The following is a 26020-nucleotide window of genomic DNA, read 5'->3' as shown; positions in this document are numbered from 1 at the left end:
TATAGATTCATGCTTAAAAGAAGTTTTAAGACATAAAAATATCTTTATTCTGACATAGGCCGATAGTCTTGGCTCCCCCGGTTTTAGGTAAAGAGGGAATCGAGCGAGCATGCGCAAATACGCTACTGACATTTCTTGCTCAGCGAGCTTTGTGAGCGAAACAGTTGAGGTGAGAATTTAGTTGATTTTCTATTCGAATCACCATTAAATCCATATTGTGTTTTACAATTCCATTTTTATGACTTTTAAAGGACACATTTAATTAATTTGCTGAAGATTTTTTTATTTTTCAACAAGGAATTAAAAGCGAAATGCATTGTAGGAAATGAATCCCATAATTCTTAAATTGTAAGGCTGTTAATTCGTTGCCCGTAACTGTGAATATATTCTAAATGGTCAGCATTCGCCGTACGTGAAAAGAGAAAATCCTCGTTTAGGGGCAGACTTTTCAATGCTTTGCCCCGTTGCATCGTGGGCTTACCCAGAAAGCATAGCCAAATATCCCGACATTCCCCTTTTATTTTCTGCTAAATAAGTACACATTATAGTCTGCTTGTGAAACGAATGTATGAAGTTTTTTACTCTAAATTCATATTTGAGTCATATGATTCTCATTCAGAATCATAGAAGATCGGGACTGCATTTTAATATAAATGTTGTGCATCGGGGAAAGGGAGGGAAGCCTCTCGTGAGTGATTGTTGCATGTTGGACCGCATTTCGTTATCCCAATTCAGCTGCAGAGTGGAGCGGGATCTTGCGTGACTGTTCTGCCGCGCGCGTCGGCCTGGACTCGTAAGCGCTGTGCGCTGCAGCTTCAACTTTCTGGCCTATGTCGATGCAGCAAGCAAGGCGTCTCAGCTCAGCTGGCGCTGGTCGTCGCTTAGCCATATGCTCCTTGTCTTGACTTGAGTCTTGACTAGCTTTGTAGCTTTACTTCGACCTATTTCTCTTTTTAGTTTTTGTTTCTTAAACTATTGTTCTTGCGGACTTTGTGAATGAATGCTACATTTTTGTTGATATGAATTTAGAGTAAAATTTAAAACTTCAACATCATAAAAGTTAGTAGGCCTACCGGTATTTTATAATATAAAAGAAATTGACTAAAAGTTTCTGTTGTTTTTTTTCCAAGACTTTCAGAGGCCATGACAAGGCATGTGGATCCGGGGGGGGGGGGGGTCACTCAGTATATAATGCAGAGAGCGTGGGCACATGTATGTGCCATGGAGGGGACCCCCATTTTTACACTCAAATTTCTGTTCCAATCCAAGGCATAGCATTTTTGTCTTATTGAGAAAAAGAACAAAGAAAGCCGCTCCAAAGCATGTCATTTTCTTATCAAGAAAAAAGAAGAAAGAAATCCGCTCCGAAGCTTCGCATATTTTTCGTTACGCCGTTCCGGTCCGCATTGATCTGCTATAATGAGCTGCAATTTGGTGAAAAGTGGCAGCGGCAGAGCGCTGTCCGACCATCGCCTCTGCGCTAGTGCATCCGGTGGAGGCCGCGCTAGCTACATCATGCACGCAAGACCGTTTTGCATACGCACTCACACGCTGGCAAACAGGTGATCCTTTCCAAGGACCCCCGTTTTCACAAACATTTGTTCCGAAGTCCGTTCCAAGGACCCTCTTTTTTACAATAAGTCGCTCCAAGGCCCCCGTTTTTTGTCTCGTCTGCGGCACACCCCTACCACTTTTTTGGTTGAGTGCCCCCCCCCCCCCCTCCGGGTGGATATCCAATCGGCAAATCAGGTTTAAAACTAAATCACGGGTTAATTTCAATGGACCACTTTAGGGGGGGGGAGCTAGGGGCTGGGTACCGGTAATTGAAGTTTGTCTTTTTCCTAATGTAAACCTTAATTTATCAAGGTCAGGAGCCATAGTTAGGGCAGCTGCCGTAATTTAGGGGGCTTGAAATAAAAACCTGCAAGAGAGAAAAAAATAAGTAAAATTGGATAAACTTCAATCCCCCTTCCCCCCCCCGGTTTTAATGTGAATTTAATGCATCAAAACTACATATCTTCAGGCTGATTGAAAGGGCATTTATTTATAATTTCTAATCTCTGGTAAAATTTATATCAATAACTCATAAGTAATTTAATCTGACAAACCAAATGAAATAAAAAGAAGTGCAAACAACAAAATTTTTAGGTCTTACTATTGATAACAAGCTTACATGGAATGCTCATATCAACAATACTTGCAAAACTGTGTCAAGAAATATTGGAGTCATCAATAAGCTTAAATACGTTCTTCCAGCACAGGCGCTATCCATGTTGTATTGTGCCTTAATTCTACCATATCTTAATTATGGAATTCTGGCATGGGGTAATGCCTCTCAAACGAGCCTAAATAAAGTCTTGCTACTTCAGAAAAAAGTACTGAGAATAATATGCAATATGTCCTTTAGAGCTCATACGGATGAATTGTTTCGTCAGAAACGTATCCTTAAAATCAATGACCTGTACCGCTTGCAACTATTCCAATTCATGTATCAGCTAGATAGAAATAGTGTACCTAATGTCCTACAAAAGAAATTTATGAGAAACAATAGTTTACATTCATATAATACGAGACAATCAAATGACTATCACCTAAAAGTAAAACAGTATTTTCTAGCAAAACTGTATTTTTCACAGGACCAAAACTCTGGAATTCTCTGGACAGAGAAATGAAAGAGACAGCTAATCTTATACGATTTAAATTACTCATCAAAAATTTCTACTGAATTCTTATTGATTCAATCAAATATTTGTGAACTTCATACTTATCCACGGTAGTATTGATTATTTTTTGAAGTCAATATTTAATTTTGTATATAGTGTAAATACATTTGTGTTACAGTGTTTATATCTATATAATTTTATAGAATTTTGCTGATTATTTTACTCTATTTGTGTTTTGATAGGGGGTCTACATTTTACAAGCTCTGCTTTTTAGTAGGCCCCTCCACTTTTTTTTCATTTCATTGCTACGTTTCAATCCTGCATATGTTATGCATTTTTTCATTGTAAACATGATTATGAAATGTACTTTGATGATTGTGGAATATGAACATATCAATAAATAAATAAATAAATAAATAAAAAGAGGGAACATTTATTATACAGAATGCAGCACCTAACTACCAATGAAATATTAATCAATCTCCAATCATTTCTATGTTTATCAGTAATCTCGGGTAAAATGGAAGCCGAACTCGACATCGACAAGGGGCAGATGGAGTCGGAGGTCACCCCTAACCAGGAAGTGATGGGGATGCTCCTGTCACAAGCATCAGATGGAGAAGATGGTCAGCTTCAGATTCAACCTGATCCTATTGGACAAACAGTAAGTCAGATCTTTATCTCAACTTAATTTTTTTTGTTACCCACGACTAAAATCCAGTTGAAACCAATTGGAGCAAAACCAATTGAAACCAGTTGGCAACTGCCGTGGTTCTAATAAGGAAATTGGAACAACTAGTTCCAGTTGAAATCCAGAAAGAACTGCAACTGGATCCGGTCACAATTCCCAACTGGTTCCAGTTGAAACCAATTGAGAGGTAACTGGTTCCAGTTGAAACGATTTGGACACAGCCAACTGGTTCCAGTTAAAACCAATTAGATGTAACTGGATCCAATTGAAACCAATTGGATATACAGCCAACTGCATGGTAACAAGTCATTAACTTTCATTAAAAAAAATCATATGAATCTCAAATCATAGAATAATAAATGAATCAGTATCAAAATGAAAAGAGAGAGTGACACATAACCCAGCTAGCCAGCATGATAGTATTACCAGTTACTTGTAGAATGAAATAAATTTCAAATTAAAGAAAACCAAAATTCTATTTTAAAGGGAAAGGCCGGTACTGGTAGTGGACAAGAAATCCCAAGGATTATGGATCACACATTCTTGCAGGAGGACTAAAGTATCAAATGGGATCAGAAAAGTGATATTTTACGTATGTAGTATATTTGGAATAATTCTAGAGGAAAATCAACCACAATCTTGTATCCTTCCTGAGATGAGAAATCTAGAGCATCTTGAATGTGGCAGTCACTCTGCTTTACATAACAATAAGGTATTTTTTATGAGCAAAACTATGTCAAAGTAATTCATACAATAATTTCATATATAAATAGGACAATGGGCCCATTCAAAATTCAAATTCAGTAGGTGCTTGGGGGTTTCGTTCGCCCTCTTGAAGCAACAACATCACAAGCTTCATACTATTTTAACAAATTCCAGCCTCAGGATGAAGAAGGAGGTGTAGCTGTCGGAGAAGCTGGCAGAGTGGATACTGTAGGAGTACATGTAGCTGGAGAAGCAGGTGAGGGAGACGCTGGAGCTCCCGGACAAGTAGGTGAAGTAGTTGTGGGAGTTGCAGGAGAAGTAGGCGGAGCTGGCGATGCAGGAGAAGATGATAACGAAGGTGGATCCATCCTAGAGGGGACCAAGTTGAACCTGATGGACGACACCTCTAGTCTTCAGGCGGTACAACTTGCAGATGGCACCACGGCTATCATACAACAAAAAGGTAAAGTATGTGTAAGTTAGCATGAAAAAGGGGGGGGGGTCTCAAGTTAAAACATGAAGTTTGTTAACATTCCATAAAATATAGATTCATTCAATATTGTGTTGTATATACTACAGAGTAAGTTGGCCCGAAGTCTCGTCTAATTAAAGAGCAAAATATATCCATTTTAAACATAAAACCACATGTTGTTATGATGGAGTTTGACCAAGCCTGTCTTTGTGTATTTTTGTGGACACAAGATTGCCATTGCACACTAACTACTTATGGCCGGCATATATGTAAGCTATCGCACTTCATCTCAATGTATATAAAGGATATTTTATTTCTATACAACTTATTTATTCTTCTAGCAAATGGGCCTGAAAGGATTTTGTAAAATTGTAGAAAAAAAGTCAACAGCTTTTTCATGATGTGTTAAGATGGATTGAACTTTGGCAGATAAAAAAAATATGATGAATCCACCATCAATGGCTAATTATTTTGCATTTGTTTTACACATAGGAAACGGGAGTATTTTAGAAGGCCAGGCTGTACAGTTGGAAGATGGAAGCACAGCATTTCTTCATAATTTGAGTGAGAAGGGTGAGTATCAAAATATTTTCCTCCAAAGTCTTATTTGTTTTTCCACCTTAGACAATTTACCATATAGCAGGGGTTCTCAAACTTTTTCTTTGAAGGGCCAGATTAGACTCCAAGTAAACCTGAAAGGGCCAGGGTGAAGTGGATACTTAGAAAAAAAAATGTGTGGAAGCACAAAGAACCTTGCGGTCGGGTTCCTAGATGCTCTCTTGTGCAATCTTGCCCTTATTTTGGGAGCATTTAATCCAACAAATTTATAACAGTTTCATATGTTTTGACTTTCATTACTTTTATTCGGTTAGGTCTAACATGGATACACAATGTAATCATATTGAGCTATGTTTCATATTGTGACTTAAAAATGATTTTAAAAACCCAGCAGAGTCTCGTGGGCCGGATCGAGAAGTTCCAAGGGCCGGATCCGGCCCGCGGCCGTAGTTTGAGAACCCCTGCCATATAGGTTTATACACTTGGCATAATCATAAAGTTCTCGTGGCCTGAAGTCTCTAGAGTCTGGACTATGAACTACAAGATCTAGGGTTCAAAACCCAGCATAGCACATGTGTACTTTGGTAAGATGGTTTGCTATCAATAGCATGTCTCCTTAAAATGCAAACTCCATGAAGTAAATATCAATTGATTTCAAACTAATGTGGTTCTTTGACTTAAACCAACCAAAATTATATATTTATTTAAGAAACTATGTGGCCCTTGAATTAATACCTGTCAAAATTAGATATTTATTTGATTATTTTATAAATGAACATTTTCATTTCCAGTTGAGTATATCAAATTATTTGGTGAATTAGATGATGATCCCCACACTTTTGCCATGCTCCATTTTCCTCAATTTTTAATCACATTAAAATAAACAAAAATCATTTTCTTGAAACAATCAAATGGCAAAGGTTCACTCTATTCAGAATTCATTTTACAAATGTAGGTAATGGTTTCTTTCACTTTGAAATTCTTAGTGAAATTGGATATTATACCATATTTTGTGTATTCACCAATTGTTTTAATTATAAAATGAATCGAATTATCTAATATGTCCTGATATTATTGAAGGATTTTTCTCAAGGAAATGAATGGAATGTTTGATTTTTTTCATTTTCAAAGGATTTGGAGAAGGTCAAACAGTTCAACTTGAGGATGGATCAGCAGCATACATCATAAGAACAAATGCAAAAGGTACCAATTTATTTACTTTTTTCCTCCACCCCCCCCATGTTTTAAGTGAGAGTTCACCCTGACAGTAGTAAAATTAGTATTAATTCAAGAAAAATTAGTGAAAATATTTATGAAGGCTTGATGAAAAGAAATCAAAGAAAACCAGAGTTATGAATTTTTAAATTGTTTGAATTTGTTACTTTAACCCTTTTTCAACCGTGCTATTTCAAACCAGGGCTCCGTAACACAAAAGTTTGCGATGAATCGCAAAATTAAAGGTACCGCACTGATCGGTCGCTGGTCAGTATTTCAAACCAAATGGGCGTGTAACATTGATATTGATTGGTCAGTTCATTTAGCGATTAATCACTAATCTTTGTGTTACGGAGCCCAGGATATACTGGGGAGGGGAGGGGGGTCAAATTGACCCCCTCCCCATTTAGATATGGGTTAAATGCGAGCTGCTTTTCGCATATATTATGTCACATAAATTGTACGAAAGTCCATTATTTTAATGGAATGTGATTAATAAAGGATGTATGAAATGATATTTTTCATATACATGTATCCATCGCAAAAAAAAAATCGCTTTCAATTTTTCTTTTGAGAAAAGGGCAATTTGGAAAATCATATCACATGACATGGATGATCTGCTTGTCTGTGACTTCACAAAATTGAAACTTTAATTTGCAAAGGTTGTGACTTTGCTCTGCCAGGGTTTTGATGTTTACCCTAAATTAGTGAGTACACTCTAGACTAGAGTGAAATAGAGATATCTCAATATGAGTTCTTTTTTATGTTCTCTTTTAAAGTTGACAATGATGGAATGCAGGCAGTACAGCTAGAAGATGGTACCACAGCTCTGATACAGACGAATGTCACAGACTTTGATCAGTCACATAGTGAGTTGATGCATAGATAATTTGATTCAAGGCTAAGTTGATGGATGGGTAGATGGATGATAGCCATTCTTGGTCATGTGTGTGACCTAAATTTTATTAGTTATAAATAAAAAAAATATAGAGATTTATAAATAGATATGATGATTTTGAAAATAAATAGATAAAATGAGGATTGATCCATTAAATAGATAGATTGGTAAACTGATGGATTGATAGATAGGTAGGATAAATGGATAGATGGATCAATAAGTAGGAGGTTAAAAAATATATGAAGTTATAGATAAGACGATTGATGGATAGATGAATGAATCTATACATAAATAGAAAATGTATAGAATAAGATAGATCGATTAATAAATGGACGTATACATTGTAAATAGATGGATGGATAGATAGATGGATCTATAGATAGATGGATACTGTAGATATATGTTTTTCTTATTGGAGGCGTCTCTGGATTTTGGACCAAAGTGTCTGGATTTGAAATCATACCACAGCCCTGGCAAGGTATTTGCCACTCTCCCCCCAGGTGTAGTAAATAGGTAACTGTTAGGAAGGAATTCCTTGAATGCTTAAGGATCTTAGTAAAAATCATTGTTTTATTAAGCTTGGGTGAAAGTATGCAACACTTCTAAACATTGCATAAAGTGTGATATAAATGTTGCATATCATTATTGTTGTCATTTCATTTTGATGTGATTTTTTGTTCAGGTGCCTTTTCCTCAGAGGATCCAATTGATGCCCATTCTCTAAATGTGCTAGATCAATATGCAGCTCAGGTAGAGTCTATGGCCGTATTCTTAAGTCTGGTTTAAAGTTGTTGTTTAGCTATGGATAGCCAATAGTGGAATAATCATCTAACAGAAGAATTTCAAATGTATCAGCTCATTTTTCTCTAAAATCATTCTTAACTGTTTCGGAAGGATAAATAAGATAGCTTTCATCACCATTCACAAATTAAAAAGAGCACAGAAAACATAAAAAACATACAATGTAAGTAAAATTTTGAAATTTTTGGCTTTCCATAATTTTAGCACAGAGTTAGCCCATGGCCTAATTTAAACCTAGTTCAGAATACAGGCCTTTTAGTATATTATATACAATAGTGATATGGCTCCTAATTAAATGATTGGCTGAAATCTATCAAGTCATTTATTTTAGCTAACAGGTAAATTTGTTAATGACCAGTCATGTTAACTTTACCATTCAATGGTAACACTGATCATCAGCCAATTAAAATCAAGGATTCCATGCAAGTTACCATAATGGTGACTTTTATTCAACGGGTGCCATGGTTTTTAGGCGAGGCTGGCTCATCAAATAACAAGAATCTATATAAATATCTTATAAAATACGTCATCCACATGATTTTTCTCAGGCATTAGAAAAATTACCCACACATGTCATCTTTGAAAGAGTCCAAATTCACTTCAGTGGCTTCCTTTGAAACAAAGGAATATGTTCAAATTACAATTGACCATATACAAAACACTGAATAAACAGTCTCTGGAGTATTTAAAGGTCAAGTCCACCTCAGAAAAATGTTAATTTGAATCAATAGAGAAAAATCAGACAAGCACAATGCTGAAGATTTCATCAAAATCGGATGTAAAATAAGAAAGTTATGACATTTCAAAGTTTCGCTTATTTTTAACAAAATAGTTATATGAACGAGCCAGTTACATCCAAATGAGAGAGTTGATGATGTCACTCAGTCACTATTTCTTTTGTTTTTTATTGTTTGAATTATACAATATTTCAATTTTTACGAATTTGACGATTAGGACCTCCTTGCCTGAAGCACAAAATGTTAAAATAATGGAATTCCACGTGTTCAGGGAGGAATGAAACTTCATTTCACATGACAATGACGAGAAAATAAACATATTTCATATAATAAAATACAAAAGAAATAGTGAGTGAGTGACATCATTAACTCTCTCATTTGGATGTAACTGGCTCGTTCATATAACTATTTTGTTGAAAATAAGCGAAACTTTAAAATGCCATAACTTTCTTATTTTACATCCGATTTTGATGAAATTTTCAGTGTTATGCTTGTTGAATTTTTCTCTTTTTATTCAAATCAAGTTTTTGTTGGGGTGGACTTGTCCTTTAAGAAACTCTATACACCTACTAAAGCACTTAGGTTGGCCAGTGACCCTCTTCATCTCACATATACATTAACTTTTACATCAAGAAGTGATCAAGTGATCAAACTTTTACGGTGTCAGTTTCAAAATACCGGAATGATTTGCTACAGATAATCACTAGCAATTTTCAGAAAGGCATTAAAAACCCTTCTCTTTTGTAATTTAAAGGTTTTACGATTATATGATTCCATTTACTTAATTCATCGTAAGTGCTTCGGGCCTAGTGGGAAAGCGCAGTTTTAAAGGGGAAGTTCACCCTGAAGAAAACTTTGTTGTAAAAATAGCAAAAAAAATAGTAAAAAATATTGGTGAAGGTTTCAGGAAAATCTGTTAAAAAGTAAGAAAGTTATTAGAGTTCAAAGTTTTGGATTTGTGACGTCATAGACGAGCAGCTGCCCCATGTGTTATGTAATATAAAATACATGAATTTCAAATTTTGTATGGTTCCTGATGACTTAATTTTGTTTTCTATTCATGATCGGGTGTGAAATGATTTGTCTATTGATATACAAAAGGTACAGTGAAAACCATGTTCAATTTTTTAGAAAATGACATTTATTTGATTTTTTACCATTCGCTATGTATGAATGCTGCTCGCATATGACGTCACAAATCAAATAATTGAAATTCTAATAACTTTTTAATTATTTGATGAATTTTTCTCAAACCTTCGGCAATATTTTTTATTATTTTTTCTGCTATTTTTACAATAAACTTTTTGTCAGGGTGAACTTCCCCTTTAAGTAATAAGTAATAGTATTCATGTAACACTTTGTTGGTAATTGTCATCTGAGCAACTCCTACTGGAGTTGTGATGCTTTGCATTGTCTTTAATGGTCACTAGAGCACTGTTTGTTCAATTATATTTTTTTGTCACTTTGTAGAGTTCTGGTGAACAAGCAGGTTCTCTACAACTAACAACAGGAGGTCATGATTTTGCTTCGGTAAGGATCAAAACAACCTTTCTTTATATTCAATATAGAATCCAATCCAATCCAAATTTTTTAATTTTGGTTTGACCCTGTGAATGGAGATGGCAGGGTCCACCTCAAACTTGCTGTGACTGCCTTTTTTCTATAAAAATTTCTACGAAGGAGTTTTGTCTACTGATGTTCAACTATTGTTCTTCACAAGGCACAAAGAATCAATCAATGCTGGACTCGACTTGTTGAATTTTTTTTTTTTTTTGCTTTATTCAGTTAATCTCCAACACTGGTGACAAGCTTCACTTGTACTTTCAGTTATACTTTGATGCACCTTCAGTGTACCTTTAGATAACAATCTGTAATGATAATGAATAGACAAACAATGATAAACAAATGTTTCATCTTAAAATCATGTCAGTAACTAAATCTAAGTTAGTGTAACGACTAAGCCAATCTCACACTAATATCTTACACATGTACGAATATACTTTATAACACTAACCTAAATTAATTGATTATAAAATATACAAGGAATAAAGTTGATATATTGTAATAAATAAAAAACTGTATAAATAAATTCCTTAATTTTTATTTTAAATTTTCAAGTTATTCAACCAATCATTAGAAAAAGAATGTAGAGTTCCACAAGGTTCTCCTTTGGGGCCTCTTCTGTTCTTGTTATAATTATGTTGATGATGTCTTAAATATGTTTCCTTCTCAGCGTATGCAGGTTACGGTAGGTTCTGTGGGAACTACAATGCCAACCAAAGTTGAAGGGATGTCAAGCAAAACCTTTCAATGTCCGCACGAAGGTTGTGGGAGAATGTACACTGCTTCACATCATCTTAAGGTACGTAATAAGACTGAAGTAAAAGTAGATTATTAGATGGGTGGTATTCTGATAGCTGTGGTTTAGTGAAGCCTGGGTTGACTTAGACCACACTTTCATGGAATGCCAGTTGTTAATCCATTCACCAATTAAAAGATGATTCTTCTGCTGCACAAAAATTGTCGAAAAATTAATTGACTCGTGAATGGGAAGAAAAGGAAAATACAAATATAGTATGGATATGGATGATTGTAATTGTAACAAATTTGTAATTCAAAGAAATATTATGAAGCCCAGCACTCCATAGAAATTTGGTTTAAATTTCCAGTTTATACTAGGCTTGAACCTTGATTTAGTTATCAGAAAACAACTCGATGAGTTTTACCCATGTGGGATGGTGAAAACTATCTGAGTAGGATTTACACCAAGCGTTTATTAACCAAGCAAATATAAACCCTCTTGATGATATACCAATACCTAATGTCTCTTCCTATCTGTGCTTTATACCATCTTCTAGGTTCATGAACGTACTCACAGTGGTGTGAAACCGTACCGGTGTGAACACCCTGGCTGTGAGAAGGCATTTGCAACAGGCTATGGCCTTAAGAGTCACACTCGTGTTCACACTGGTGAAAAACCGTACCAGTGCGTCCAGGAAGGTTGCAACAAAGCATTCAAAACATCGGGAGATCTGCAGAAGCACACAAGAACGCATACAGGTATGTTGTTCTTTTCACCCCTAGAGGAATGCTGCTGTCATTAGGTCAAGATTGATTTGGGTTTGCTACTGCTCCTTGAATTGGCAACAATCATTGATTTTCTATTCATTTTCATACTTTGAAAAAATGTAATATGCATGTAACATGCTTTGAAATGAAATATGGCACAATTTTAAGAAGTTGCCAATTTGCATTTTTACGCATTGATATTTATTTTATTTATTTATTTATTTATTCATGCATACATTCATTCATTTATCTTCATTTCCAGCTTTATATCAACAGGCCAGCCTCTTCAGTTGACAAACTGCTATCCCTGAGGAACCTGCTTATTTTCTTTGTTTTCATTACATTGCCAACTTAGTCTGTTTACTGATTAGTCAATGTGTTTATTCAGTAGCAACACCAAATACTTCACTGGAAATGGTCTAATCTTTAATTAGAATTATCTTTCTTATCACATTTCATGTGCGATTGCCTGTACATTGGTTTTAGAATAGCTTCTTTAAAAGCCTTTGCATCAATGTTTTTGGTGTAATACCTTTTACTTTCTATTCTTCTCAGTTGATCCACCTTTGAAATATCCCCTTGAAGGTTGCAAGAATTATTTTTCCCCCAACATCAAACAATGTTTTCTTTTCTTTTCAGGTGAGCGGCCATTCAAATGTCCCTTTGAAGGCTGCGACAAAGCTTTTACCACGTCAAACATCCGCAAAGTTCACATCCGAACCCACACCGGGGAAAGACCGTACATCTGTCCGAACGAAGGATGCGGTAGAGCCTTTGCCAGCGCCACTAATTACAAGAACCATATGAGAATACATACAGGTAATTATTCAACATAAACATCAACAAGACCGAAGTACTTCTGACTCTCGCCTTGTAATCAGAGGGTCGTGTGTTCGAATCTCACCATGTCCTAGCGTCCTTTGGCAAGGCGTTAATCCACACTTTGCCACTCTCCACCCAGGTGTTAAATGGGGACCCGGTAGGATGTGAAAGCCTATATGTAGTATGCCTAGCAATTGAGTCTTGGAACTCTTGTTGGAATGCTCCCCAGGGAGTGTAGAAGGTGCATACATTGTATGCGGGCATGCAAGGATCCGATGACCGGGGTAATGATATGTCTGTAAAGCGCTTAGAGATGTTGTTCCGATGTATAAGGCACTATATAAATGCGGAATAATGCGGAATATTATTATAAAGTTCAAGTCCAATTATGAACACATGTTTTGATAATCATTTTACAACAATAATGACATGGATGGTTTGGGACCTGGCCAAGTAATAATCTGATCCACCGACACAGTATTGATATCAACATCCGTTATTGGCAAATTACAAAAACCATATGAGAAAGCATACAGGAAATATATTTCATAAATGCCAAATGTGAAGTTCAATCTCATTGTTTGAACCAATAGATCGTATATAAACAACCGTTTTAACAAATTTTGTCAGTATTTCACAGGTGTTATAAACAGTTGAACATCTGTGCTTCTTAACCAGTCACAACAGGAAAGTTGTCAGATATGAGATCTTGTAAGATGGCGACCTTAATGAAAAGATCCCCAGATGTATTAAGCTCTTTCTGTGTTTAAGACCTCTGTTACACCGGATTTCCTATGTAGTCTTGGGGCGCCCGAGACCAGTCTCGGCCAGGTTCCAGTGTAAACATACAAACCTATCTGAGACCCCTTCTGAGCAAACTCGGACCACCTTGCGATGTGTTCCGAGTCCAGTCTCGGGGTGCCTCGAGACTGCTTTGGATTCGGTGTTAATGCAAACCTGCCCGAGACGGGTTCGCTCGATGCACAATAAGTGGAACGATTATCCAAACAACACATACAGCGCGCGCTTGGCGCCCTGCCAAACCTATCTCGGAGAGCTTTAGTAATTTGGTGTAAATGTACAGAAAGCTGTCTCGGGGGGCGCCCCGAGACTCGTTACAATTCTGGTGTAATAGGGGGTCAAAAATTTAGGTCAACTCTTTGGAAACCAGTCTCGGGGCACCCCGAGACTGGTTTCCAAAGAGTAAAGAATAAATCTGGTGTAACTGGGGTCTTCGTGGCAACCTTTATTGAAGGAACACCTGTCTATAAAGGCCATAAATTTGGTTCCCTTTAATTGTATTCTGAATCAAAACATGTACTCTAGGGACCTGTCTACATAAAAGATTACCTGCTCATGAAGATTGCTATTCTTGAATCCCTTGGGCAGTCTGACCGTTTGACTGTCAAATTAGTGGCAGCTCAAGCTAGCGGTAACAAAATTTGTGCTTTGTATCCCCTGGAAAAGATGCTCTATTAATCCAGCTATTAATTTTATTATAATGTGGGAATAATCTTCTTTTATTGATACAATTGCAGGAGAAAAGCCTTACGTCTGCACTGTTGTCGGCTGCGGCAAGCGTTTCACAGAGTACTCGAGCCTCTACAAGCACCACGTGGTACACACGCACTCCAAGCCTTACATGTGTTCGTCCTGCGGGAAGAACTATCGTCAGATCTCCACGCTTGCCATGCACAAGAGACAGGCCCATGGAGAAGATCCTCTGATTGAGGGACTGGAAATAGCCATCGCACAAGGTGAGTTTGAGTTTGCGATTGATCCGATCACTCGCAACTATGGAAAGCCCGCAAGATCAACATTCAGAATGCATACATCCATTTAAATTGTTTTCTGAATGTGATGTACAAGACTCATTTGTGCTCCATTATAAATCTTCTATGCATTATTGTTGATATTCCTCGGCCCTGTGTCACAAAGGGTTGCGATCACAAACTATGGAAAGCAGCAACATCGACATCTAGATCAATATTTCAATTCATTAATAAAAAAAAATTGTTTATCTATTTCTTTATTTCAAAATTTATTTCACAATGTACGGTATGAAAACATGAAAACAATATAGCGGATTGGACAGATAAAGTGGAAAAGTAAAAAATAATTTCTTGAATATAGTGATGTATATATGCATTTTTTGTTTTATGTAGGAGATCGTCCAGACATAGTATCGTTACTAGGAGCGCCTCCGGCCAAGAAGGCCAAATCAGAATACCACATCGGTACAGTGAACTTCCAATCTCAGGATAACGCCAATGATAGCAATTCTCATGATCTTTCAGACACACTCAATGCAGCAGGAATGGTAGGAAAATCTATGAGTGGTGGTGATGGTGGTGATGGTAATGATGATGATGATGGTAATGATAATGATGATGATGACGATGATGAAGATGATGACGATGATGATGGTAATGATGATGATGATGGTAATGATGATGATGACGATGATGATGATGATGACGATGATAATGATGATGATGATGATGGTAATGATGATGGTGATGGTGGTGTTGTTGGTTGTGATGATGAGAAGACAATGCCAACATTGATTAAAATGACAGTGATACATACATTATTACTATAATAATCATGAACACAATAACCATCAAAGTGTAGAATAAAATAATCTCTTATCCTTCTTCTTCCAACCTCAGAATCAGTCAAAGACTATCATCCTACGCGATGCTAACGGACAGACACGCCAAGTGACCATGGTCTCCGCTCTCAACCGTGAATCTGCCGTTGCTGCTATGAAGGCTGCCGTTGGCAACCATGCCATGTTCCAGTTTGTATCCGATGGTTCTCTGGCTAATCTCACAGATATGGTAAGCTCAGCCATCAACATGGGCGGAAATCCCAGTGAGACGGGGGACATGTCCCCCAACCCAATATCAAATGTCCCCCTACTATTTTTGGTCTTTTATGATGGAAAGAAATTTTTCATTCAAAATCGAAATAAAACATGTATTTTGGACGAAATGACCTTACATTTGGTGAGAACCTTTATTTTTTTAGCTTGCCAAATTTATTCTGGTCAAAGTGACCTTACATTTGGGGTGATAGCCTTTTTTTTTGGGGGGGGCTTGTCAAATTTTCCAGCCCCTGGTCCCCCCCTACCTTTGGGGAGAGATTTCCGCAAATGGACATCAAAATTAATCCAGTACCCCTATTTATTTAGTTTGGCTTTACCCGTGCTTGGGTAGGGGGAAGCAAACTGAATCAATGGTACGATGTAACTGTCAGGAATGTGCAGGTGGACCACTGCAATAGGCATTCCCACTTGTATACGAATACTGCATTGTGTTCCTAACTCTCTTCTATATGAAGTCTCCATTTAACGTCCTATCGCATAATGTCAACACTGAATTTTTAGTGTAACAATATTTTGATGATATTGTCATATGTACAGCCCCGTATGAAATACAATCTTGTTAAATTTTCCATTATTTCTTATAATACTGTATCCATCTTGGGAGTTCAAGCCCTACTGCATCAGGCCTAAAGACATTAATAGGTGGGAGTTGCTGCTACCCAGTTTGATCAACGATTTGACGGGGAGAGCAGTGTTGATCTGGTGCTGCTCGGTGGCTGCCGGGCCCACGATTAATTAGTTAATTAGTTTTCTGAGGATTTCTATAACAGATATCTATTTCGAACGATAAAATATTGATTTTTTTCTCCCCCTAATTTTTAATCTTAAGCAGCAACTCCAAGAGGTGATGGCTGTCAGTGGAGCGCTAGGAGAAGAGGATGAGGAGGGAGGGAAGCAGGAGGAATGCACAGCAGCAACACAACTCTCTGCAGAAAACACAGAAGCAGATCTTGTTGGCCTTCATTCATGATAATTAGCAATACAGGGTCTGGGAGGGAGGGGGGATGGGAGTATAATGTAATTGCTTCTCAAATAATACATGTTATACATGCTTCTATGTGACGTATCTGATGAAGAGGGGGCGGGGGTACAAAATTTTTGGTATGGGAGCTTTTGTTCTTGTTTCTGTTGTAAGAAATAATGTTTATACTGACCCAATTTTCTGGGGGGAAACAATGTTTTTTTCAAATTTATGTTATGGAGTTTCCTGTTTCTTTATGAAAAAAAATAAAGGCAAAAATTTTGCATAAATGGGCTTTGCATACTTGCTGCAGAGTGAAAGGTATGGTATTGACAAAGCATCTCTTTAATGATTATTTTTCAGACACCCATGGCTCGTATTCTGAGCTTAGCTACCAAAATCCTTGCTTTTGACTGGCTCAGCGCATAGTTGTCAATGAAATTCACTTTTTGTTTCACAAAGCATTACATGTATATCGACAATATTAATTATTTGTAAATAGTTGTATATAAAACTAAACTATTTTGCCTTGTAAATGATTTCGAAAGGAGTTTAAATCCTATATGAATATAATTTGTAAATGATGGAAACAGAAATCATTAAATATTGATATTCTTTCCTACATTGATGTTTCTTGTGAAGTTATTTTCTTAAGAAATTTGATTATATCAATTGAATTAGGTTGTGTGGAAGAGCCATGGTGTAGTGGTTCTGACTCTCGCCTTGTAAACAGAGGGTCGTGTGTTCGAATCCCACCGCGGTCTAGCGTCCTTTGGCAAGGCGTTAATCCACACTTTGCCACTCTCGACCCATGTGCTAAATGGGTACCCGGTAGGATGCGAAAGATATTGTATGTTTGACTTTGCCAGCACCATAATGTGGCTGCGACGAATGCAAGGAATGCTCCCCAGGGAGTGGAAATTGTGCACTTCGTGCTTGATTGAAATGAATCCAATGACCGGGGTAATAATATTCTGTAACACGCTTTGGGCCATTCTGGGAATAGCACTTTATAAAAATTGGCTATTATTATTGTTTATGAGGATAAACTAGACATAAATATGGATGGAGAGAAGTTTAAGGTGAGGAGTGAGGAGAGGGGGATGGGAAAGGGGAAAAGATGAGAAAGTTTTATAAAAATTATGAGTAAAGGATTGAGAAGGGGGAGAGTGGGATAGAGAAAGAGATTGATGGTGATAACCGGGGAGGGGAAGAGAGAGGGGGGGGGGGATAAAATAATTAGAGTGGGAGAGGGGGAAAGGCAAAAGATCAAGGAGTGTTTCATCAACATTTTTTTCGAACAAGTTGTCAGATCTAACAACTTTCCTTGATTCTGATTGGCTAAGAGGGCACTGTACCATGGAAACTGTCAGATAAAATTGAATAACATGAAACACTGCCCAGGTCTCCCGTCACAAACACCCTACACGTCAACATCCACTACAACAACCTCCTCAAAACCTCATACACCCACAGATAAACCTCACACCTCTGTCCTAGATATTGCCCGCTCACCCACAATAACAACCCACACATCCTAGACACCCTCAAACTTCACACCCTCGTAACACACACCCATCCTTTAATCCCACACATTAACGGGGAATGAAACCTTTGGAACGAGTAGCCTTATGTCAAAGCAGAAAAATTCAAGAATAAGATCAAAGAAAGTTTGAGAAAAATCAGACAAATAATGAGAAAGTTATGAGCATTTGAATATTGCAATGCTATGGCGATCCTCCCATTGGCAATGCGACAAGGATGTGTGATGTCACATGTGAACAACTTTCCCTTTGATAGACTATAAAATACCCCCAAAATGTCTCTGCTTTTTCTTACAGTGATACAAACTTTTTATCAACGATGTATTCTTTAAAAATCTGTATTACTCGCCCTCCTATAGAAAGAACACATGATCTATTGATAGATGTGATAAAAGAGGTATTTTAACTGAAATATACGGTATATACTAAAGTAATGGGGAGAGTTGTTCACAAGTTACATTAGACATCTTTGTCGCATCGCCAATTTGAAGATCTCCATAGCATTAGTGATCACAATATTCAAATGCTCATAACTTTCTCACTATTTGTCCGATTTTTCTCGAACTTTCGTTGATCTGTTTCTTTGATTTTTCTGTTTTCACACAAGCTATCTTGTTCCAAAGGGTTCATTCTCCCTAAACAATGATCCCATAGACCTTCCTCAACCACCTCTCACCTCACTCTTCCACACCTCCTTATACCTAACACACCCACCAATACACCCCCACACACACCCATACTATCCTACACATCAGAACTACAATCCCCCACACTTCACATCCTCGTACAAGACACCCATCCTCACAATCCCACACATAATGATAACAATGATTCCATACCGCATACATTGGTAATTCCGAAGCTTCGTTATTGCAAAGGTTCGGATATTCTGAAGGTTCTTTATTCCGAAGGTTCGTAAGTCAGAAAACGAAATGAGGTTCATAATTGCGAAGGTTTGTTAGTCCAAAAACGTAATGATTAACAAACCTTATTTCGTTTTTGGACTAACGAACCTTCGGAACAACGAACCTTATTTCGTTTTTTGATTAACGAACCTTCGGAACAACAAACCTTTTTTCGTTTTCGAACTAACGAACCTTCAGAACATCGAACCTTATTTCCTTTTCGGATTATCAATCCTTCGGAATAACAAACCTTCAGAATAACGCCAGAAATGTTCGGATTAACAAACCCTTTTACGTTTTCGGATTAACGAACATCGAGGTATAGGCAATTTACGTGTTTCGGAATTACGAACCTTCAGAATGACAAAGTGTAACCATTCCATACACCCTCCTCAACTGCCTCTAACCTAACACACTTCCATACCCCCTTATACCCTAAACACCCACCCATACTAACCTACACATCTGAACTATCATCCCTCACACCCTCGTAACACACACCTATCTTCACACTCCCACACATATCAACAGTGATCCCACTTCAACGGCCTCTAACCTCACACACTTCCAGAACCCCTTATACCCTAAACACCCACCCCACAAACACACATACTATCCCACACATTTGAACTATCATCCCCCACACATTTCACAACCTCGTACCACACACCCATCCTTAGCTTACAATCCAGCACATATTAACAATGATCCAGCATACCCTCAACTGCCTCTAACCTAACACACTTCCATACCCCCTTATACCCTAAACACCCACCCATACTATCCCACACACCCTCGTAATACACACCTATCTTCACACTCCCACACATATCAACATTGATCCCACACTCCCACTTTAACTGCCTCTAACCTCACACACTTCCATACCCCCTTATTTTTTTTTTCATACTGTTTTATTCTGATTCCATGAACAAAAATATAACATTTCAATTTAACATTTCAAAACACATAAAATAATATTTCACATTTCATATTTTGACTTTTTTCACTAACTTAATACTTAAAGGAGAAACAATGAAATCAATTATAAAAATGGTCGAAAACACCACTCCCCCCCCCCCCCCGCCCCAAACAAAAAGTCTTCCCTTGCTCATTTGTGGAGGGCGATTTATACATGGAATACAAAGAAAGAACAAAGGAGACCCAAATCCAAAACAAACCAATAAACAAATAGATATACTGACACTAGGATCCCCTTAAAAAATACATATAATATGCCTAACACTTTTCCTTTCATGTATCAAATATTCAACAATGATTTAAAACTATATGAAATTACTTGGCTTGCACTCATCAAAAACAAAGCAAATCAAAAAAATAGACGAGTAAAAAACAAACAAAAAAAACATCCCAAAGAATCACCCATCCCAAAGGAAAACTTCATTTTCCCTCCCCCCAAATCACACATACACCCACCCTCACATACACACATACACCCTCACACACACCTACACAGTCACTTTCTCCCAAATCACACCTGGATATCGCCCTCAGTCCTGCCATTTCGGTACATTCTCTCCCATTTTAATAAATGCTTGTCTAACTTGTTCCTTTTAATAGCTATTGCTTTTTCTTCATTTCGATATTCTACGACTCTCTGAATACTCTCGTCTTGAGTAGGAACTCTACCTTCTGACCTTGATCTAAAAATGATATATTTCATTAAAAAGATTACCGTGTTACAAAATTTCACTTCAAGATCGGATCCATTAATTCCCACATGTATATCTTTCCACTCTGCATTTTGAAGCTTTATCAAACTAAGTTTTTCAATGACCCTCTGCCATAAAGCTTTAACATCATTACAAAGCCAGAATAAATGTTCATAAGATTCCGGGTTATGCTTACAGAATGAACAGATATTAGTATCTATAAAACCAAATTTGAACAAATGTTCGTTGGTGTATATTGCACCATGAAGTAATTTATATTGAAATTCTCTTACTTTTGGTAAGATTATTGTGATTCTAGGTCTTACAAATATTCCTGAGATTTCTTTTTTTGGGACATCAAAATTATTGTGGCAATCCCTTATTTGTAAAGTATAGAGATGTTGTAAATTTATTACAAAATTTTCATAAACCTTCCAAGAAGGTACATCTTTATAGAAGGTACACCCTTATACCCTAAACACCCACCCATGCTACCCCACACATCTGAACTTTCATCCCTCACACCCTCGTAACACACACCTATCTTCACACTCTCACACATCAAAATTGATCCCACACTCCCACTTCAACTGCCTCTAACCTCACATACTTCCATACCCCCTTATACCCTAAACACCCACCCATACTAACCCACACATCTGAACTTTCATCCCAGGCAAGGAGGTCCTAATTGTCAAATTCTAAAAAATTGAAATATTGTATAATTCAAACAATAAAAAACAAAAGAAATAGTGAGTGACATCATCAACTCTCTCATTTTGATGTAACTGGCTCGTTCATATAACTATTTTGTTAAAAATAAGCAAAATTTTGAAATGTCATAACTTTCTTATTTTACACCCGATTTTGATGAAATCTTCAGCATTGTGCTTGTCTGATTTTTCTCTGTTGATTCAAATCAACATTTTTCTGAGGTGGACTTGACCTTTAACAATGATCCAACACACACTCGTCAACTGCCTCAAACATCACACACTTCCATCCCCTTACACCCTAAACACCCACACATACATCCAACACACACCCATCATCTCTCACACCCTCTACCACCTCAAACCTCCAACCCACATACACCCACACCCTCACATCCACCTCACACATAATCACACCCACACTTTAACAATTACATGTACTGTCAGAGACATTCAAACTGTCCACCATACAAAATGTGATTACCAACTTATTTCTCTTTTCATAGAATATTTTATTACAATTAGGAAAAGAATATATACAACTTTGTCAGTGTTTTATACATTGAAAGCACAGGCATAATTATAGTCATCTGACTACCGGTAATACACAAACAACCATACATGTACATTCTTTTGAAAACTCAAGTTGCTGAAATCAAGAAAAATATAGCCAATATGATTCTATTTCAATAGTGAAAAGAACTTCACTTTTCCAAAGTGTATAAAGATCTGGACAGAACAGCGGAAAAAAATAGTTATTCGACATTGTTACCACCAACAACATAAACATACAAATAAAATTAAAGTACAAATTAAGCCTCCATTATTCTAATCTAAGAAATAAAAATATAGGTAGAGTTAAAGTGAAAATTAAGCATCGATTATTCTAAACAAAAACGGGAAATATGTGTACAATTAAAGTGAAAATTAAGCCTCCATTATTTGAAACAAAAAGAAATATTACAATAAAAGTGAAAATTAGGCATAGATGATTCTAAAAGATGTCTAACAAATCTTATTAAAATCAAAACAAAACCAAAAATCCTATCAACAAAAATCAGAGTGAAAATTAAGCCTGCATTATTTGAAACAAAAGAAATACGATTAGAATTAAAATTGGGCATAAATTAATCTATAAGATTTCTAACTAAATTAGTAAACTTTTGTAAAAATCAAAACAACAATGTCACCAATAAGAATTTCTTTCATAGAATAGAAAAAAAATATATTATGTACTACAGTATTTCACGATTCTGTTCACCAAATAAATTTACACAAAACGTCATGTGAAACAAAAATAAAACCAATTAAAAAAGGTCAGGAATGAATAGCAAATTGCTAATGACACAGATCAAATAACATCTTCAACACCACTATTCTCATTCTAAACAAAATCAATAAAAGAATCAGTTATCATCAATAAATAATGAAAAGTAATTTAGAAAATAATAAATTCATCATCAATGTAAGGATATACAAACAGATATACAAACACGTACTGTATTTTCACCATCCAGCAAGATTTATTTTTTTTAAATATGTTTATCAGAATTCTTTGATACTGTAACAATTTAACAAATAATGAGAAAAACAAATAACAATTTGCAACACTTCTATATGTTTCATACAGTGATTCAAAGTGCTTCATACTTGTCATCCTGACTTTAGCAGGTGGGTGTTTCATAAAGCAGTTCGTAAGTTAAGAGCGACTTTAAGAACAACAGGTGATCCTTTCTTATGTGCTAAATAATTACCAATGAACATTTAATGGGGAATATCAATTACCACAAGAAAGGATCACAGTCATTGTTAAAGTCACTCTTAACTTATGAGCAGCTTTATGAAACAGACTCTGGGTCTACCCTAATGTCTACATATACTACATTTCAAAACTTGGTATGTAGTATTCAAGTGCAGTAGCATATAATTGTGTATTTATTGTGTATATATTCAATCACACGTTTGGTAGTCACATTTATTCCCTTGAAATTTCAGCTAGGCAATCATTCATACATGGGGTTTTCCCCAAATGACATCACTGAAGCAACACCAGTGAATCATGTGACTAACCACCTGACTTGATCATGAAAACTATGCAGCCCAAAGAGATTTGCTTGACACATATCCCCCTATATTTCGAATAGCCTTCTAGGGCTTAACAAGAAATTTGCAATAAATTGCTAGCATTTTTTTATTATCCCAAAATAAAATCATAACAATGGCAATCAATTGCTTATCCATACTTGATTACTGGTCTGCTTCTCGCAACAAGAAGCAAAAATTAATTTTGTGATCGATATAATAGTCACAATCGATATATCAGATATTAGCAATCGATTGAAAATATTTTTCTTGTAACACCCACTTGTGCTGATAGAACTGTATCCACAGAAGGCCAATCATGTCATATTCCTAAAAAGATCCAGCTGCATCCTGTGCCCCATTGGGTGATTTCAAGTTCGGTGTTGACCTTTTGGTGTTGGTGTTGGGTCAATTTTTACACAAGTATAAATGAAACCAAACATAAAGTGGAGATGGTCCTGAAAAGTCACTTACTTGAGGCCTTGAGCTGGCAATATTGTTATAATCTGTGTAAACTTAGAATAGGTTTTGGAGCTGGGAAGAGGAATCCAAATTGTGCTTCCAACACCCACTCCAGACTTGAAATCACCCATTGTAAAGAAACCAGTTGGGGAATGCCACTTTGCAAACTGCATGAATAACATTCACAACATGATCTCCCCATTCCTTAACCAACACATACACATACTTCAAAATAATAATACACAATAGTAAGACAGTAAATACAGTACTCCGTAGCATAAACACACACAGTACTACCCTTTTCTTTTGATATCATTCAGAGTACATTTAGACATCACAAAAACTTATCACATTTCGTCAACCTTTACCTCATAAAGATAAGACGAAACAGGTGATTCTGTGCTATGTCAACTTTGTCGAGGGAACGGGTTGATTCAGAGTTTGGCGTTAACAGGGCTTGGTATTTGGCCAGATTTTGCACCAGCCCTATTACAAAAGTACATGTAAATATATGTATAATACAGATTTGATGTTCTTTGAATGTTTCTATGATGGATAAGAAAGTCATTCATATCATCTTGAACCATGGTAATTCTGAATTAGCTTGTTTCTTCTTTTATACGAAGGAAAAAAAAACGAAAGAAATGACACTCTCCTTAAATATGTCAAATAACTTTCTCTAAGAACTTCCATTCTGATGTGCTCTTCTTACTCTGATTTACATGGTAAAGTTTAATAATTGCATGTATATCAATCACCCACTACTTCACCATCTCTCAATGTTGCACGTCATTATTAACACTACAACTAGTTTTGAAAACTGTTCAATTTGGTGGATTCATGATATGGTGCATCACTTATCCGTTGCAGCGAACAGGCAGAAATTCGCAGTGCTTCATGGGAAAAAGTCGAAAATAACCAAAATTAATCTCTGTGGCGCACAATTATGCTGCACTAGCCGGTGCGGCTCGAGCTGTTCCTTCAAGCTCTTCTTTATTCTTTCATTCACTTAAGACAGTATGCCATGATTAGTTAAATATAGTTTTAGTTTGTCAACCTGCATTCATAAAAAAAACCCAGCTTGGTCCACCATCAGTCATATTACAATACATGTACATCAACACTGTGCACTGCCTACGTGCAATGTCAACCCGAAGTTAGAATGTGACCCCTCTTTTTTTCCCTATGACTAGCTTTGAAGACTACTTACCCAAACTAATGGGAGTACTTTATTACCATTGCACCGTACACACACGTACACACTATTTCATTGCTTAAATGTACATTGTCATGCGTCATCAAACGTACATCTCGATATTGCTGCATGAAATATACAAACACCAAAATAACCAAAAGCTACAAAATTCCACTGATTCAATTATCCATAATCCAATACAAATTCATAAGAAAAGTGAAAAAATATGTATATCATCAACAGAACACCACCCTAAATGTGTAGGCCTAAAGATCACAAATAACTCGATAATTTCTTTTACTATTTCATCCATGTTCATTTTTTTTTTTAAGTTAATTTTCTTTTGCCCAAAAGGAGCAGATCATTTAGCCTTAACAGATATCCATTAAATAACTTTTTAATTACATAAATACTAACTAATGGAATATACATGTGCATGACCGTATCTTGTTTTAATCATGCATCTCCTTAGCTAATGTATCGCCGATACTGCTCATTAACATTTTTTTGAGTGAGAACAAAAAAATTAAACAGTGTATTTTAGCCTTGCTAAATCTTTGTATACAGAACCTTACCTTTTCAAGGAAAGGAACTGCATTTCCTATGGAAGTGAATAAAAGAAATATCAAAATCATATCAAGATTAGATTGGAATGGATAAAAATATTTATCTAAATTAAGAATGGTTGGGAAGATGGCCTACTTATATTTTAATGATGATGTAATTACAGAAACAAAGAACAAAATACGACATACACTGTTGTGCCGAAGAATACATTGGGTCCTAATATTCAAGCTGCATTTTGCTGAACAAAAAATTAATCTGCAAAATTCATTTTTAATCTACATGCAATAAAAACAACCTCAGTCATAATAATGTGAGCATGCACTGAAACCATAATTTAGTTTTTTTTTTATTGCTATGCCTTCAGAATAAATATAGCTCTTTATGTAATCTAATTTTG

The 26020-nt window shown here is 36.4% G+C and overlaps 1 protein-coding gene across 2 annotated transcripts; it reads left to right on the top strand.

The window, feature by feature from the left end:
* The first annotated feature begins 75 nt into the window (after positions 1–75).
* LOC121421587 (zinc finger protein 143-like) lies at positions 76–16628 on the top strand. 2 transcript variants are annotated; one of them, XM_041616339.1, is made up of 15 exons: positions 76–169; positions 3170–3327; positions 4234–4522; positions 5024–5104; positions 6221–6292; positions 7084–7173; positions 7885–7952; positions 10211–10270; positions 10974–11102; positions 11599–11800; positions 12449–12628; positions 14170–14388; positions 14797–14951; positions 15304–15474; positions 16354–16628. In XM_041616339.1, exons 2-15 carry the CDS (start codon positions 3184–3186, stop codon positions 16489–16491), a joined length of 1998 nt encoding a protein of 665 aa, XP_041472273.1. In that variant the 5' UTR covers positions 76–169; positions 3170–3183; the 3' UTR covers positions 16492–16628. The 2 variants fall into 2 exon arrangements, with proteins under 2 accessions (XP_041472273.1, XP_041472274.1); XM_041616340.1 differs by lacking the exon at positions 76–169 and adding an exon at positions 466–566.
* Positions 16629–26020: the final 9392 nt, after the last annotated feature.

The sequence above is a fragment of the Lytechinus variegatus genome, chromosome 9 (assembly GCF_018143015.1).
Source record: "Lytechinus variegatus isolate NC3 chromosome 9, Lvar_3.0, whole genome shotgun sequence".
Classification (NCBI taxonomy): domain Eukaryota; kingdom Metazoa; phylum Echinodermata; class Echinoidea; order Temnopleuroida; family Toxopneustidae; genus Lytechinus; species Lytechinus variegatus.
This window is presented reverse-complemented; position numbering and strand designations above follow the sequence as displayed.

Excerpts from the sequence above, each read along its gene's own strand:
- LOC121421587 (XM_041616339.1), top strand. The coding sequence starts at position 3,184 with ATGGAAGCCGAACTCGACATCGACAAGGGGCAGATGGAGTCGGAGGTC. Across the intron at positions 7,174-7,884 it reads AGACTTTGATCAGTCACATA|GTGCCTTTTCCTCAGAGGAT; the intron begins GTGAGTTGATGC and ends TTTTTTGTTCAG. Across the intron at positions 14,952-15,303 it reads CACTCAATGCAGCAGGAATG|AATCAGTCAAAGACTATCAT; the intron begins GTAGGAAAATCT and ends TTCCAACCTCAG.